General features: G+C 46.1%; 1 protein-coding gene across 1 annotated transcript in view; it reads right to left on the bottom strand.

Annotated features, from left to right (window-relative positions):
* CLSTN2 (calsyntenin 2) overlaps positions 1–14,485 on the bottom strand; it is a 623,667-nt gene that overhangs the window by 74,702 nt on the left and 534,480 nt on the right. Inside the window, exon 8 of the mRNA XM_059162790.1 lies at positions 11,130–11,251. Within this exon, the coding sequence (XP_059018773.1) occupies positions 11,130–11,251 (122 nt within the window). The remainder of the gene's footprint in view (positions 1–11,129; positions 11,252–14,485) is intronic.

The raw sequence follows: 14,485 nt of genomic DNA, 5'->3' as shown, positions 1-14,485 counted from the left end.
GATCTGAAAAGATTAATAGATAATTGTTGACAGTGTAAATGACTTGTCTGTCCATGACACACTCAGTTTTATTCTTCAGGGCCATGCAGGTAAGTGCATGCATCGTGTGGTCCCATCTGCCTGTGCCTGAGAATCATTTGAAAGGAAACATTCCTGTGAGTTCCTGCCAAGATGGAAATATGGAGAGATCTAATGGAGACCTGGAAGACACCCAGTTCTGCCAAGTTATGCAAATACATCTCAACAAGATCATGGAAACACATAATGGAAAAGAACATGGAGCTTTGGAGAATGATAAACTTGGTCCAACACCTTAACCAAATTGTTTCATCTTTCAGGGCCTCAGTTTCAATATCTATTAAACTGACATAAGAAATAACTTCAAAAGTAATCCTGTAGTTTAGATTTAATGCATGAAAATCAATGAGTGTAGGGATTGGCCTCTCAAAAAAAAGCTAGCTTTCTCTCTTTTCCACAGATGTGATAGGCACCCAAAGCTACAAGGAGTTAATGCAAACACCTTTGTTTTTAGCCTTATTTGTCTTTAGCCTTCCATTTCTATTGCCTCCAGAAAGCTACCATCTTCTAAGTAAGCCAGGGATGTAGTAGTTGTTTCATAATGAGGCCTTGCTTCCTTCTAAATATGCGCTGATTGTCAAGGTGATGGAGGAGGTTCATTATTTAAAGGCATAATTAAAGGGCACTTCCTTTAAAGGCATAATTAAAGGGCACTTCCTTTAGCTAACTAATGAGCAGTAAGTGCAGCAATATTTGCATGTTTAGTCATTAAAGATAGAAACAGATGATGCATAGGGGATTGGAGAGAGCAGGGAAGGTAAGGCAGATTCAACTCAATGCTGGGCTTCCAGGGTCACTGCTGTGCAAGACCTCCTCCTCGGAGGGTCTTACCAGAGAACTCAGCTCCACTGGCTTCTTTTATTTTTTGGGATGAACAGTGTTCTCCTCACTGTGCCTCAGGGGCAAGCTGATCTTTACTTTAAAAGATGCTAAATTGTGATTCTTCCTAAGCTGAGCTTGGTATGTTCTCCTGGATGGAAAACCCTTGCCCTGTTCTCAACACATAGGTATCAGCACAGATAATGGGTTATTCTTGTCATCCTGGGTATTCACTAAAGTTGCAAACTCCTCCAAGTCAACACCGGTGCCTTCTACCCTCTTAGAGTATGTTTATTTTAAGATCATATTTAAGGTTTTTTTCCCCATGTATTTGATAAGACATGTGGAAAATACGTGCTATGTCTCTCATTCTTCATCCATATCCTGGATGTTATGCTTGAATTGCAAGATTTTTGTTAGAATTAAAAAAAAAAAAAAAGTGCCTGGCACAAGTAAGCAGTGAAGTGATGCTGGTTCCAATTCTCCTTGTCGCTACATAGGGACCTCACAGTGACCAGTGATTTTACCTCATTTCTCTTAAATGAGGGGTTAGCATTAGAATTTGCCATTTTATATTAGCATTCAGCTTTGTCAATTTCTTGTCTTTCCATAGTGTGGAAGTGACAGAGAAAAATATCTCTCCTATAATGAATTCAGACATTTGGGGTTGATGCCAAGGAGAAGCCTCCCACCCCTCCCCACTGGCACCAGTCCCTGAAGCAGTCTGGAAAGATAGGAGCACAGAGCAGCCAGGGAAGTGACCAAGTTAATGCTGCTTCCAAATGGGACCACCCCAAGGCTCAAGCACCTCAATTTATTATTGAAAAGCTGATTTGATTTACGAAGCATTTCTAATTGTGTTGACAGTAGTTCCTTCTTTTTAACAGTAGAATGAGAGACACTGACTTTGAATACGCATTCTGGGATGTCTACAGAAAAAAACCCAACCATTGCCTCTAGGCAGATGTACCGGCCAGAACACAAATAATCATTTCATGGGAGCAAAAGGAATTGCTGAGCAGCTGTTTATGGGGGAAGAGAGATCAGAGAGGAGCCAGGTCTGCCAGCGAAGGGAGGAATATAGAGAATACTTACCCTATCTGATAGTTTATTTATTTCTTTTTATTTGTCCATTTGTCAGAGAGGGAGAAGGAAAGAGTACAAGCAGGAGGAGTAGCAGACAGAGGGAGAAGCATGCTCCCCGCTGGAGCATGGAGCCTGATGTAGGACTCGATCTCAGGACCCTGGGATCGTGATCTGGGCTGAAGGCAGATGCTTCACTGACTAAGCCACCCAGGCATCCTGATTAGTGTAAATTTAACAGTTACATAGCCGTCTACCTTCAGCCCAGATGAGGGAGTAGGGGAAGCCAGGGAGATGATGGCAGACAGGAAAATGACATTCCTATAGCTTGGGATTCAACAAGAGTTAGGCTTCTCCCTTAGCACAGGATCAACAGAAAGAAAAGTAAGGAAAATTCTTTGGGTAGTAATGGAAATCCAACAAAGCCCTGAAAAATCAGCCCTTCAAGCAAATGGCTCCAGGCATATTGATAAATGCCTATGAAAACCCCCAGCGAGTTTGCGGACACTATGTCCACAATAAGACACAGATGGCATGATGAGCTTCTCATCAGATCTCACCCTCAGTTAGGTAGACAACCCACCCACTAACATTCGGCAGCCCTAATCCGTGTGTCAGCTAAGCTGCTCTCCCTCCCTTTTGTTCACTCCATTCTGGTCTCCTGATAAGTTCCTCCATCTGGTCCTGCTTCTGGCTCTGGAACTCTGCAGGTATCTCTCATCCTTTCCTTCCCCAAGCTCACAGCAGGCGCTTGTGGGCTCGCTTCTGTCTATAGGTCAGAGACCTTACCTGTGTTATAGGGGTGAGTAGAGCAGAGAGTTCATCTGGGAGGTGGTTCCAGGGAGGAAGAAAGAAGTGGGAAGGCTGAGTCAGGGAAGTGGGCGAGCCAGGACACGGAGTTGGGGGGTAGGGGGTTAGGGAAGGGTTGTCCAGTTGGTGGCTGCAGCAGTGGGGGCCTGTTGCATCTGTGCCCTGGGGCAAGGGGGACTCCCCAGGCTGGTTTTGGACTGTGCTCCCGTCTTATCTCGGAACATGGCCTGGGGCAGAACACTGAAAAGCACCGTGGGGGCAGGGTGAGCCCCAGGGGGACTCCTGGGGAAACCAGGGACTGTGCCTTGGGGGCAGGCAGGCACCATCCAGAGACTCTCATTGGTGTAACAGTTCTGTCACCTTTCAGCTTCCAGGAAGCCTCTGTCAAGAGACAGTGGATTTCCTAGGTTTACTTTAGCATTTCCAGAAGCAAGCAGAGAGGCCTAAGTGCTTCTTCCCTGAAAGCAGAGAAGGTGCCTTTTCCACTTGTCATGGCTGGTGAGGGGCCACCTGAAGCTAGAAGAAGAATACCGTGTGGAGCAGAAGAAAAGGTGAAATCTGCCCCTTGGGGATCCTCCAGAAGAGGCTTGTGGGAAGCGAGCTCTGGGTGGGAAGCGAGGAGTGGACTTCAATGACAGCATTAAAATGGTACCTCTCCCTCCCTCTCTCCCTCCCAGGGTCACATTTTTCTAGGGTACAGAGGCACCCCTGCAAGGATTGAGCAGAGTCTCTGGGTCTGCCTGGAAAGCCCGGGCCAGGGTCACCTCAGTAAATGTGGGGATGTGAGAGGTGACTGCATCTAGGGGCCTGGGGCAGCTCACGGCCTTGCCAAGTCTCATGAGGGATGTACTGGCGTCCTTTCACTGTTAGAACAAATCACTACAGACATGGTTACTGAAAGCAGCACGAACTTATTATCATACGGTTTGGGAGGGCAGAAGGCTGAACCGAATTTCAGTGGACTAAAATCAAGGTCCCACATTCCTTCTGGAGGCTCTAAGAGCAGAACCTGTTTCTCGGTCTTCTTTTTTTTTTTTTTTTTTTTTTAAGCTCAGAGAGGCTGCCATGTTGCTTGGCTCAAGATCCCACGTCCCTCTGATCTCTGCTTCCTTTGTCACATCTTCTCTGACTCTAACCCTCCTGTCTTCTTCCTGCTGGGACCTGTTTGACTGTATCAGACTCTTCTGGACAATGACCTTATTTTAGGATCTTTAATTTAATCACCCTTTTGTCATGGGGGATAAGATAATCATAGGTTTCTAGGATTAGGGGGGTGCACATCTTTGGGAGCCATTATTCTGTCCATCACAAGTAGCTGACAGGAGAGTGAGGAGCCCAGCTGAGGCATCATGGCACAGGGTGCTCTGGGCCAGCTGTGAAGTGGGGACCCAGGCCAGGCTGCAAGTCAGCCATGGACCAGGCCTTCTGCAGAGGGCACATGGCTCAGGCAGTGGGCTGGAGGGGCAGCTGCTGGTGTGTTGTTTCCTCTGTAAAGAAAACAGAACCAATGCACTAAGTGCGTCAGAAGCCACTTTTCCAGGGAGCAGGCAATCCAGTCACTGCACAGTCCTGACCAGAGAGGACTGAGACTGTCCAGTGTGGGTGGGAGGGCACTTCTCTGCCATCCCCACGAGGATCTAGAGAGGAGACAGGGAGAGGGACTCTAAGAGAAGGGGCTTGTCTGGGGCCCTTGTATATTATAGAGAGAAAGACAGGGGAGAGTATCTGTGACCCTCCCCACATCCATTTTTCATTCAGAACAGCCTTGCAAGTTGGCATATTAGAAAAAGTCATTTGGGATCCTGTCTAAGAGAGAAAGAAAGAAAAAAAAAAAAAGAGGTTCCGAACATTCTAACATTCTTCCCCCTCCGTTTAGGACACATGTTCCAGAAGGAACACAGGTGTCACTGAAGGCGTTGTGTGGGCAGAGCGGTGAGTGGGCGGCCACTGCGTTAGAGAAAACACAGCTAGTGTGTCCAAGAATTCGTCTTTAATGGCAGAATGAGAGTGCTGACAAAGCCCGATTACTCTGCTCATTAAGAGGACTGGTCTGGATTGGACCGACCATTCTCCAATTAACTCCTTGGCACTCGGCTCTAATAATGATTGAACTAAGCCATTTGACTCCCAGTGTGGCTGAAGAGCAGATGTGGGCAAACTGACTGCTTCCTTCTGACATTCATCCTCACTAGGAATGAAGGATTTATTCACTTGTAGCTTCTTGCAGGAGCTCCAGAATTCCATGCACGTGGAAAGGACCTGACCAGCAGAGGCTCCAGTCCAAGACAAATGGGAACCTTTGGCTCAAATCCTGGCCTTGGCATCCTTTCTGGGGAGACCTGGGCCTGTGCCTACTGTCTCCTTTGCGTAGAAAGAAGCAAGACAACCAGTACGAGGTGCCTGGGTCTGGCGCTTCTGCCCACCTTGCCCCTGCCCTTTCCTCCAGGTGTGGGGTGGCGTGTTCCCTTTCCCCCACCACTGGAAGCCCAGTACTCTTCTCTTCGGAGGCTGGGGGCTGGTGCTAGAAGAACAGGAAGGGACTCAGAAAGAACATGTGGGCCTCATTCAAGAAGATCCAAACCTCTCAAATAGACATGTTCTGGTGAGGTTTTCCCATGTGAAAATCATAGCGTTTTGTTGTTGTTCTTTATCAGTAGTCTCAAACTGGTGACAGAGGATGAAGGTAGACGGCAGAACATTTGTCAAGTCTGATGCTGGATGGTTTTCAATGAGAAAATACTCAACATGGGGAGGCTTTACATCAAAATCTGATTCGCACTTCTGCCCAGTTGGAAAGGCAGCCCAAGGCCTGGGTTCTTGGATGGCCTAGAGTCCTGTGCTGGCTGAGTTGCAGGGAGGACATACCTTCACCCAGCCAGGCATCTTCCCTCATTCTCCCCACCCCAGTAACTAGGATTGGGGCTCCTGCAGGAGAGTGCTCTAGAGGGCTTACATACCGGGCAGGTCCGTGTCCTCTCTCTCTCTGGTGACTGTTAGGAGCTCTGGCACGGAGACAGCAGTGGCCAGCAGAATGACTCTCACTCCTGCATCTTGCCCTCACTGCAGTTTTTCAAAGACGCATTTTTTTTTTTTTTTTTCCTTGTATGAGCTGGGAGCACGTGTCCTCTTGCTGGTCGATTGAGGCTGTCAGTCAAGCCCTGTCTCCCAGTAGGGGAACAGGCTGTGAAGCATCAGCAGGTTCTCCTCCCAGCACCAAGTAGTCCGAAGGGAAGATTGTTAGAATCTGTGACAATGAGTCAACCACATCCAAATAATGGTAGAGCCAGGAGGGGTTGCAAATTAAGAAGCTTTTCTTGTATGAGCTGGCGGCTGGGAGTTAGTTCTTTTCTGCTCCTGTCCGGGTTTGCACATGACTAGCAGCAGGCTCGAGGGATTTGCATTAGCAGATCATAAGTAAAAATCCCATTAAAATGACATTCTCCTCATCATTAGGATCCCTTTAGTGAGGTGCTCTGGATTGTCAGGGACATTTCCCAAAGTGGCCCAATAATGGACTCACCTGGTGGTCTGTCCCCTCTGGCAGTGGCTTTCTGAGGTGTGGGGCAGAGGGGCTGGGCTGCCGGAAGCACACAGCTTCTCTGTGGCAACAGCGTCCCTCCCTGGGAATGCTCCTGAAGAGTTTTGTGCATTCCGTGCCCTGGTTTCAATGCCCATGAGCAATCTATGTCGAGTGCTTGAGCTCCTGGTCTGGCCGTGGGGAAAGGAAAGAGGGGACCCGCTTTGATGCAGCCCCTGCCACTGGCCTGAGCTGTATTTACTTAAATTTGATCAAATTTATGAAGGTCATACTCTCATTTTCATGTTTACCCATCTCTAAATTCTCCTTGAAAAATAAAATTCTTTGACGATAGTCCATTCTTTTGGGGATGAAGGACCAACTTAGTCACATGATGTGAAAAGCCTCTTGGGTTTTAATTGACACCTGCTCCTCTAAACATGTGTCCTAATACCAAAGTGCCAAAGTGACCCCCTTCCACCCCATCCCTATGGTCTGCCACACCAGAAACCCCCACCTCCTGAAGCTGGACGTCCTCCTCACCTCTCTACCATCTTGGTTCCTCACTCCCTGTCACTGAGCCCTTGGCGCTCTGTTCAGGGAATGTCCCCTCTCAGGGGCTTTTCCAGACCCTTCTGCCCAGGTCCCTGTTAGTGTCTCTAGAAGGGCTCCCACAGAATCCCCACACCTGGCCCTTGCCCTCTGCCCTAGCACATATCAATGTAAATTGCTTCTGTGTTTGTTTGTCCCATGATCATGGGGCTGATTCAGCAGATGATCCCGGGTACCAAGCACAAAGCCTGGCACACAGTTTTTGTTCAGCATAAACTGCTGACCAAAGAACTAGATGAAGTTCCACTAGGCATTACAACATTCATTATGCTGCTGGGAACTCCAAGGTGGGTCAGTAGACTGGCTTGAAGCCTTTCTGGCCCAGGTCAGAAAGTTCTACAATAATTACAGAGTCATTACTTGCCAAAAACAGTAAAATCTTTGGAATTAGGTATAAAGATAAAAGCTTAACAACATTTGAGATCCACAGAGTAAAAAATGGTAAAATTTTAGATTTTAAAATGCTGCATAAAATGAATCAAAAGATCAATTAATCACCAGGAGATTTTAAAAGGTCTCTTTCCCCCTCTCCCTCATGTCATCTCTTTCTTCTTTTTATCTTGACATCCATTTGCTGTTATGCAAACATTTATTGGGCACCAATTGTATGCTCAGGGCTATAATATGCACTGAGGAGCTGGAGAGAGTAAGACACAGTACAGCCTCTCAGGAGATCAGCACAAAGGGAGCAGAAAGGCCAGATAAGTGGGTTACTAGGGTACAGCAAGCATCAGGATAGAGTTCTGAATGGAGTCTGGGGAGATGTAAGCCACTCAGGGGGGTGATCCAGGGTGGTTTCCTAGGGGAGGAGACGTTATCAAGTATGTGCATTCTGAACACTAAGGGATTTACATCCAAGAAACTTCAGGAAGGTTCTGTCTACACAGCTGAATAAGGGAGAGAAAGGTCTATGGCTGAGGCTTCTTATCTCCAATAAGTAGCCTTTAAGTTTTTCTAATGTTATTTTTTTTAGTAAAGAATGCTATCGACTGAATTGTGTCCACAGCCCTGTTTATACATTGAAGCACGACCACTCAGTGTGACTGTATTTAGAGACAGGACCTTAGGAGGTGGTCAAGGTTAAAGAAGGTAATAAGAGTAGGGCCCTAAGGTGATATCTCAATGTGGTTTTTTTTTCTATTTTTTTAAATTTATTTTTTATTTATTTTCAGCATAACAGTATTCATTATTTTTTCACCACACCCAGTGCTCCATGCAATCCGTAAAAAAAAAAAACCACATTGAGAGATCACCTTACACCAGTTAGAATGGCCAAAATTAGCAAGATAGGAAACACATGTGTTGGAGGGCATGTGGAGAAAGGGGAGCCCTCTTACACTGTTGGTGGGAATGCAAGTTGGTGCAGCCTCTTTGGAGAACAGTGTGGAGATTCCTCAAGAAATTAAAAATAGAACTTCCCTATGACCCTGCAATTGCACTACTGGGTATTTACCCCAAAGATACAGATGTTGTGAAAAGAAGGGCCATCTGTATCCCAATGTTCATAGCAGCAATGGCCACGGTCGCCAAACTGTGGAGTCAATTATCATATGGATTCACTTATTTGTGGAGCATAACAAATAGCATGGAGGACAAGGGGAGTTAGAGAGGAGAAGGGAGTTGGGGTAAATTGGAAGGGGAGGTGAACCATGAGAGACTATGGACTCTGAAAAACAATCTGATGGGTTTGAAGTGGCGGGGGGGTGGGAGGTCGGGGTACCAGGTGGTGGGTATTATAGAGGGCACGGATTGCATGGAGCACTGGGTGAGGTGCAAAAATAATGAATACTGTTATGCTGAAAATAAATAAAAAATAAATTAAAAAAATAAAAAAGAGTAGGGCCCTAATCCCATAGGGCCTTAGAAAAAGCAGAACAGGTATCTCAGTGTGTGAGCTCTTTCTCTCTCTTTCTCTCTGTCTGCCCTGTGAGAACACAGTGAAAAGATGGTTGTCTACATGCCAGAAAGCAGGCCCTCACTGGGGAGCTGAACCAGCTGGCACCTTGATCTTGGACTTCCCAGCCCAGAACTGTGAGATATCCATGTGTGTTGTCTAAGCCCCCACAGGCTGTGGTACTCTGTTAAGGCAGCCCCAGCTGACGGAGACAAGGAAGAAGAGCTTAAGTGAAGTGAAGATTTGATGGTTTCATGGAGTTTTAACAAGACTATAAACATTTTTCATCTCAGTGATAATTCTGATCTCTAAATTTAAAAATATTTAAAAATTAGAAGTGAAAACATTTTAAACAAACATTTGCAAGCTCACCAAAGAAGCAGCAGAGCATCATGAAAAAGGGTAGGTCGGGGCCGTGGTTTGCTGTGTAACCTTGGTCAGGTCATGATACTATGATCCCCACCTCATTTCATCCACTGGGTAAGCCCGGGGGCAGAGGTGACGGTGAGCTCAGGGGCAGTGTGCCTGGTACAGAGCAGACGCCGATGAATGAGATTGGGGTGATCAGGAAGGTTTTCAGTGAACCTCAGCTCATCCGTAAATTCACCACTTTGGGAACAGATTTCAGAATTCCTAGAGTCATTCTATCTTTATCTGTAAAACCAAATTCCTTCCTCCCCTATTTTTAATTCCAAACCCTGTGACTTCATTTGCCTGTATCAGTACTTCTCAATCCCATTTTAGCAAACGCCACAGGGCATGTGTAATTATCCTGGCCAGTATAGCAATGTTCTTATTAAAACCCCTCACAATATGGGATTTATTTTAATTCATCTCAATTTGTATTATGTATTTAAATATATCCCATATAAGCCATATGGCACTTCAGAAGGTAGCTGAGAGGTTGCTGGGAAATCAAATAAGCAATGTCAAGATTTCACAATTTCTGCAATACCCAGAATTCCTAAATCAGAGGAACATATACTAATCCAGATGCCATATTTGCAAAACCCCAGGCTCCAGCAAGGTGGAATTTACTGGGACTAGATCAGGCAGTTGCCACTGGGCTTCCTCAAACATCTTCCCATCGGCTTCGCACCCTTGACCTTGTCACATCGCCCGAAGTTCCAGCATTGAGAGATTCCCTGAGGTTAATGAATGTATCTTTTAAAGAGCATATGTCTGTGTTTCCGTGTGGATGAAAGAGGGCAGCTATCATTCTCATCCCAATGTAAATGAGTTCCTTCTGGACCGCTTCCTGGCAGCACTCTCTGAAACTAGCCCTACCCAGGGCCTGGGTAGATGCCCGTAAGAAAGAAAGAGAAGGGGAAGGATTCTGGAACATTCAGCCCTAGACAAGGTGATGCAGGCAGCACACACAGTGGGTTTTAGAGGAAACCTGAGGTCCCCAGAAGCAAAGGAGGGGTGCCAGACAGTAAGACCATGGAAGGAGCATCATCTCATCTGCCTCATGAAGTAGCCCTGTCCCACAGTCCCCTTCCCTGTCAGCCAGCATCCTCCTCTGGATAGTTTAAAGCCATTTCTAAAAATTCATGTGTGCCCTCCCCTCCACCTCCTCACCCCCAGTTCCCATCTAAATGAAGGCCAGCGCTCGGCTTCTGCACAGAGCCTTCCTCAGCGGCACCACCCCCCAGAGAAGTGACCACCTCCTCCCCAGTCTCAGCCCTGGAAAACGTTTGCAGACAGATGCTTCAAAGCCTTTCACTCCAACCAGACACTTCATTTGTCATTGACAAGGGTGACACAGGAGCCCTTGTGATCACCAGTCAGGAGGCTGGAGTGTGTCACGGATTTTTGTACTTCAGAAAAGAACGCGCACTGCTCACAGTGCACTGTGTCACTGTTTACATCAAGGTCCTTGGGTCCCTTGTTCTCATCCTTTGTGACCAAAAGCAAGGCTGCCCCATCACCCAAAGGAGATAAGAGAGCCTCACGGAGGAGGCAGGGGTGCTTATATAAAGATGTGCTAACGGGATTACAAACTGGGCCTGGGGACCAAGAAGACCAGTGTCCAAGGGGTTCAATAGGAGCGAAAGGACAGGATACTTGTGGACGGGTCCACCACCTGCTGGTGGGGGTCCCAGTGGGGAAGCGTGGCCCTCCCACTTCCAGATGGGCTTACAGCTGCAGTTTTTCTCCTGACTTAAGATGCTGTGTGTCTCCCTGAGTTGATTTTTCCAAAAACTCAGCAAGCGAGCAGAACTTGGAGGAGCCTCCTGGTTGCTCTCAGCACTGGAGCACACCTACCGCCCTGCTAAGGGGGAGCTGGGGGGAAGGGGGACCTGAGTGCCATACCTGGTCCAGCTTCCAGTGGAACTCTGCCGGGCGGAAGGTGTCAGCCTGGTCGAAGTCCTTGCGCAGGAGGAAGACGAGGCGGCAGTTGTGCACATATAGGGCGTAGTGATGCCGGTTCATTTCTGCAAAGCAGAGAGAGGAGCAGTGTGCTTACAGAATCCCTGCGTCTGTCCCTGCCACAGGGGTCTTCCTGCCACATCACTGGGCACACCCTCAGATGGCAAAGGAATGGGTATTCCAGTTCCCCCTTTTACAATCAAATCTAATGAATGTTCCAGAACACATATGTTGGAGCTCACTGAAATGGAAGAGGACGATTCAAGAAAGCAAAACTTCTGCAGAGAAGCCATCTGGACTTGAAGTATCCCCCTAACTTATACCCACATACTGCATTAGGCCTGGGATAAAGCCTATGTAATAATGAGTTTGTTTTTGTACAAACACTTCTGAGAAGACTAAGAGGGCTCTCTGACAATCACATCAGCTACCCTGGGCTCCTTTAACACAGCTGGTTTCTCCTAGAGTGCTGGGCTTTCATTTCATTTCATGTGATTCGTGTCATTTCATCAGGATTGACAATGGTGACCACAGACCATGTCTCTTTCTCTACTGGGCGCAGTTAGGGGAAGTGGCTTCATGTGTAGTTGCTAGGAGGAGGGGACAGATTGGTTTTTCAGCATTAGTCATAGTTTTGTGTCTTTCCAAAGCAATAAATGAATACCTCTCTCCCTACATGCAATGAATATGACGTTTTCCTCCTCTGATATAAAGACTTCCTTTACTGCTTGGGAAATCTCACATCACATATCCCAGTCATGATGTCCTGCAGCCACAAGATAGCAGCCATGGGGAGGGCAGGAGCGGTTGTCTGGCCAATACCAAAGATCTCACATACATACTACATAGTAGCATACACAGAAATCTATGAGGCACGTGCTCCATAAATGACAGATAGATGAGCAGGGGACCTGTTGTCATAGAAAGAACATGGGTCCTAGAATCAGACAAATTTTGGGTGGAGTTGTATCTCCAGAAGATTCTGGAAGAATTTTTTAGCCTCTTAGAGCCTCAGTTTCCTGACCTGTGTCATGACATGGATGCTAGATTGTCCTAATGAATCATGGGAATAGGACAGTGAGAATAACTCTTGTATGTCCTATATAAACCTTGAGGTTTGAGTGTGAGGAATCAATACCAATCCCGCTTCTAGGCCTGGGGTCTGGTTGGTTTCCCTGCCACAGTGATTGTTCAGGACCCAGGCCCAGGTCAGGCAATGTACACCATTCTGCCAGCCACAGGGCTTCTGTCAGAAAAGTGACTCAGTTCAACTTCTTTTATGTGACATTATATACAGATTATATACATTATATACAGTTCAACTCAGTTCACTGATTCGAGAGCTTTTCTGAGTAGTTCCAAAAAAAACCTCTCTTTTACCAGAGAGCAAATAGAAGAGATACTGTCTTTTTCTCTAGAAGTTGTAGTATATAACTGGGAGGCATGGAGCCCCTGCAGCCGTGTTTGGTAACATGAAATCAATACATATATGGAGGCAAATCTGAGAAATTGCAAGTAAAGGGCCCTTGATCATACTTTGCCTGAAGCTGTCATAGCTCTGGACATTTTCAGATACAAGAACTTTATATTTTCCTGTATTATTTTGATTTCTTTGATCATCTGACATGAGTTTGATCTGTATTTCCTATTTCTTGTAACTGAAAGCATCTTAACTGATACAATGAGGAAGCAATGGCCAGTGTGGCAGGGTTGGTTTAGGCTAATGTCTGGGTGGTCACTTGGCCTTTGGACTGATAAAATGTCCCATCCTGATTATGGGCATTTTACTCAATATTTCTCGTTTCCCTCACAATTGCCCAACTGATTTCCGTTATCTATTGTCTACTGTCAGAAAAATATAGAAAGAAGGACTTTTCCCTCTTTATTTTTATTTGGAGTCGGGAGAGGTCATGGGTGAGGAAGTGGCCCGAGAAGAATGAATGGAGGTCTGGAGCATCTTCCAGCCTAGGAAATATCTCCCCCCCGCCCCTCTGTTAGTCTGGATTCCTGGAGTCACTGTCCACATTGGGGTCACTGGTTTATCTATAGTGGGCTAGGGATATGGTACATTCAGAAATCCACTTAATTTCTTTTCATGACCGTTGGTGTTCTTTGTGGCTGTTCAATATTTAACAAAAAGAAACAAGTTAAATGAAATAATAAAGCCCTGTGACAGAATTTTGGATTGTTATGTAATTCATATCTTTAAAGAATATTTTACCACAAAGAGAAATGATCTGTATATAATGTCACATAAAAGAAACAGGGAACATAATGATATCACATGTGTTATAAAAACAGTGAAAATTATAAGGACATTCCATATATACATAGAAATAAAAACAAGATTTTATTTTATAATGAAATATGCCAAATGTAATCAGGAAATATTTTTAGGTATTAGGGTTTTAGGGGATTTGTGTATTCTCCTTTATACTTTTCTGACTTTTTTCAGGTTTTGTGATATAAACATGTCTTGAGAAAATGTTTCTGGTATATAAAAGCCTAATAAAGCTTTGGTTTATTCCTGATATTTTTAAAATTTAGAGCAAGCAGGTATTTATAGATTTTTTTTTTTTAAGTCAAAGGAGTTAGAGGAAGCTTCCCTATCTTCCCCGTGCCAGGGCTGAGAGGCTTGTAAAGTATTGCTCTGTGCCAAGACCAAAGCAGAGAAGCGCCAGGTTGCACTGACTCCAGGTGTCGACATGCCCATGGGGTAGTGGCTCTGAGGACAAAAAGCCATCATCATTTAAGGCAGCATGTTCAGCCACAGCTGCACAAAAGAATCCCCTAGAAACTCTAACCTTCTGCACCAGGTGGGGCTCTGACATCTTGACTTTTTACAAGCGTGCCAGATTTTTCTGCTGTGTGGCCAGGTTGAGTACTGGGTCCCAGAGCACAGGCTTGGAACTCAGGCCCAGAGGACCAGGTCCCATCCTGTTGTTCTGGGTCATCAGCCGCATTTCCTTGGGCCAATCTTTCCATTTTTCACAGTTCAACCTGTTCCTCTGTAAGCCAGAACACTGATATCTGTGTGAACTGCCTCCCAGGGGTATTTGATACATTTCAGGCAGGACTCTGCATGTGGCTGCGAACCTCAGCCTACACCGCTTTGCACTGGTATGTAGGGTCCTAAGCTGTTGTCTCATTGATGAGCCTTCTGGTTCTTGAGGGGAGTGCCTTGCCAGGCTCTGTAGGGACCAAGCTGTATCGTGACTCCTGGGATCATGCACTGAGCTCTGAAGAGAGTCCCAAACCTCAGTGTGATCTCATGCACATCTACAGGGTCCTTCTTGCAT

The sequence above is a fragment of the Mustela lutreola genome, chromosome 2 (assembly GCF_030435805.1).
Source record: "Mustela lutreola isolate mMusLut2 chromosome 2, mMusLut2.pri, whole genome shotgun sequence".
NCBI lineage: Eukaryota > Metazoa > Chordata > Mammalia > Carnivora > Mustelidae > Mustela > Mustela lutreola.
This window is presented reverse-complemented; position numbering and strand designations above follow the sequence as displayed.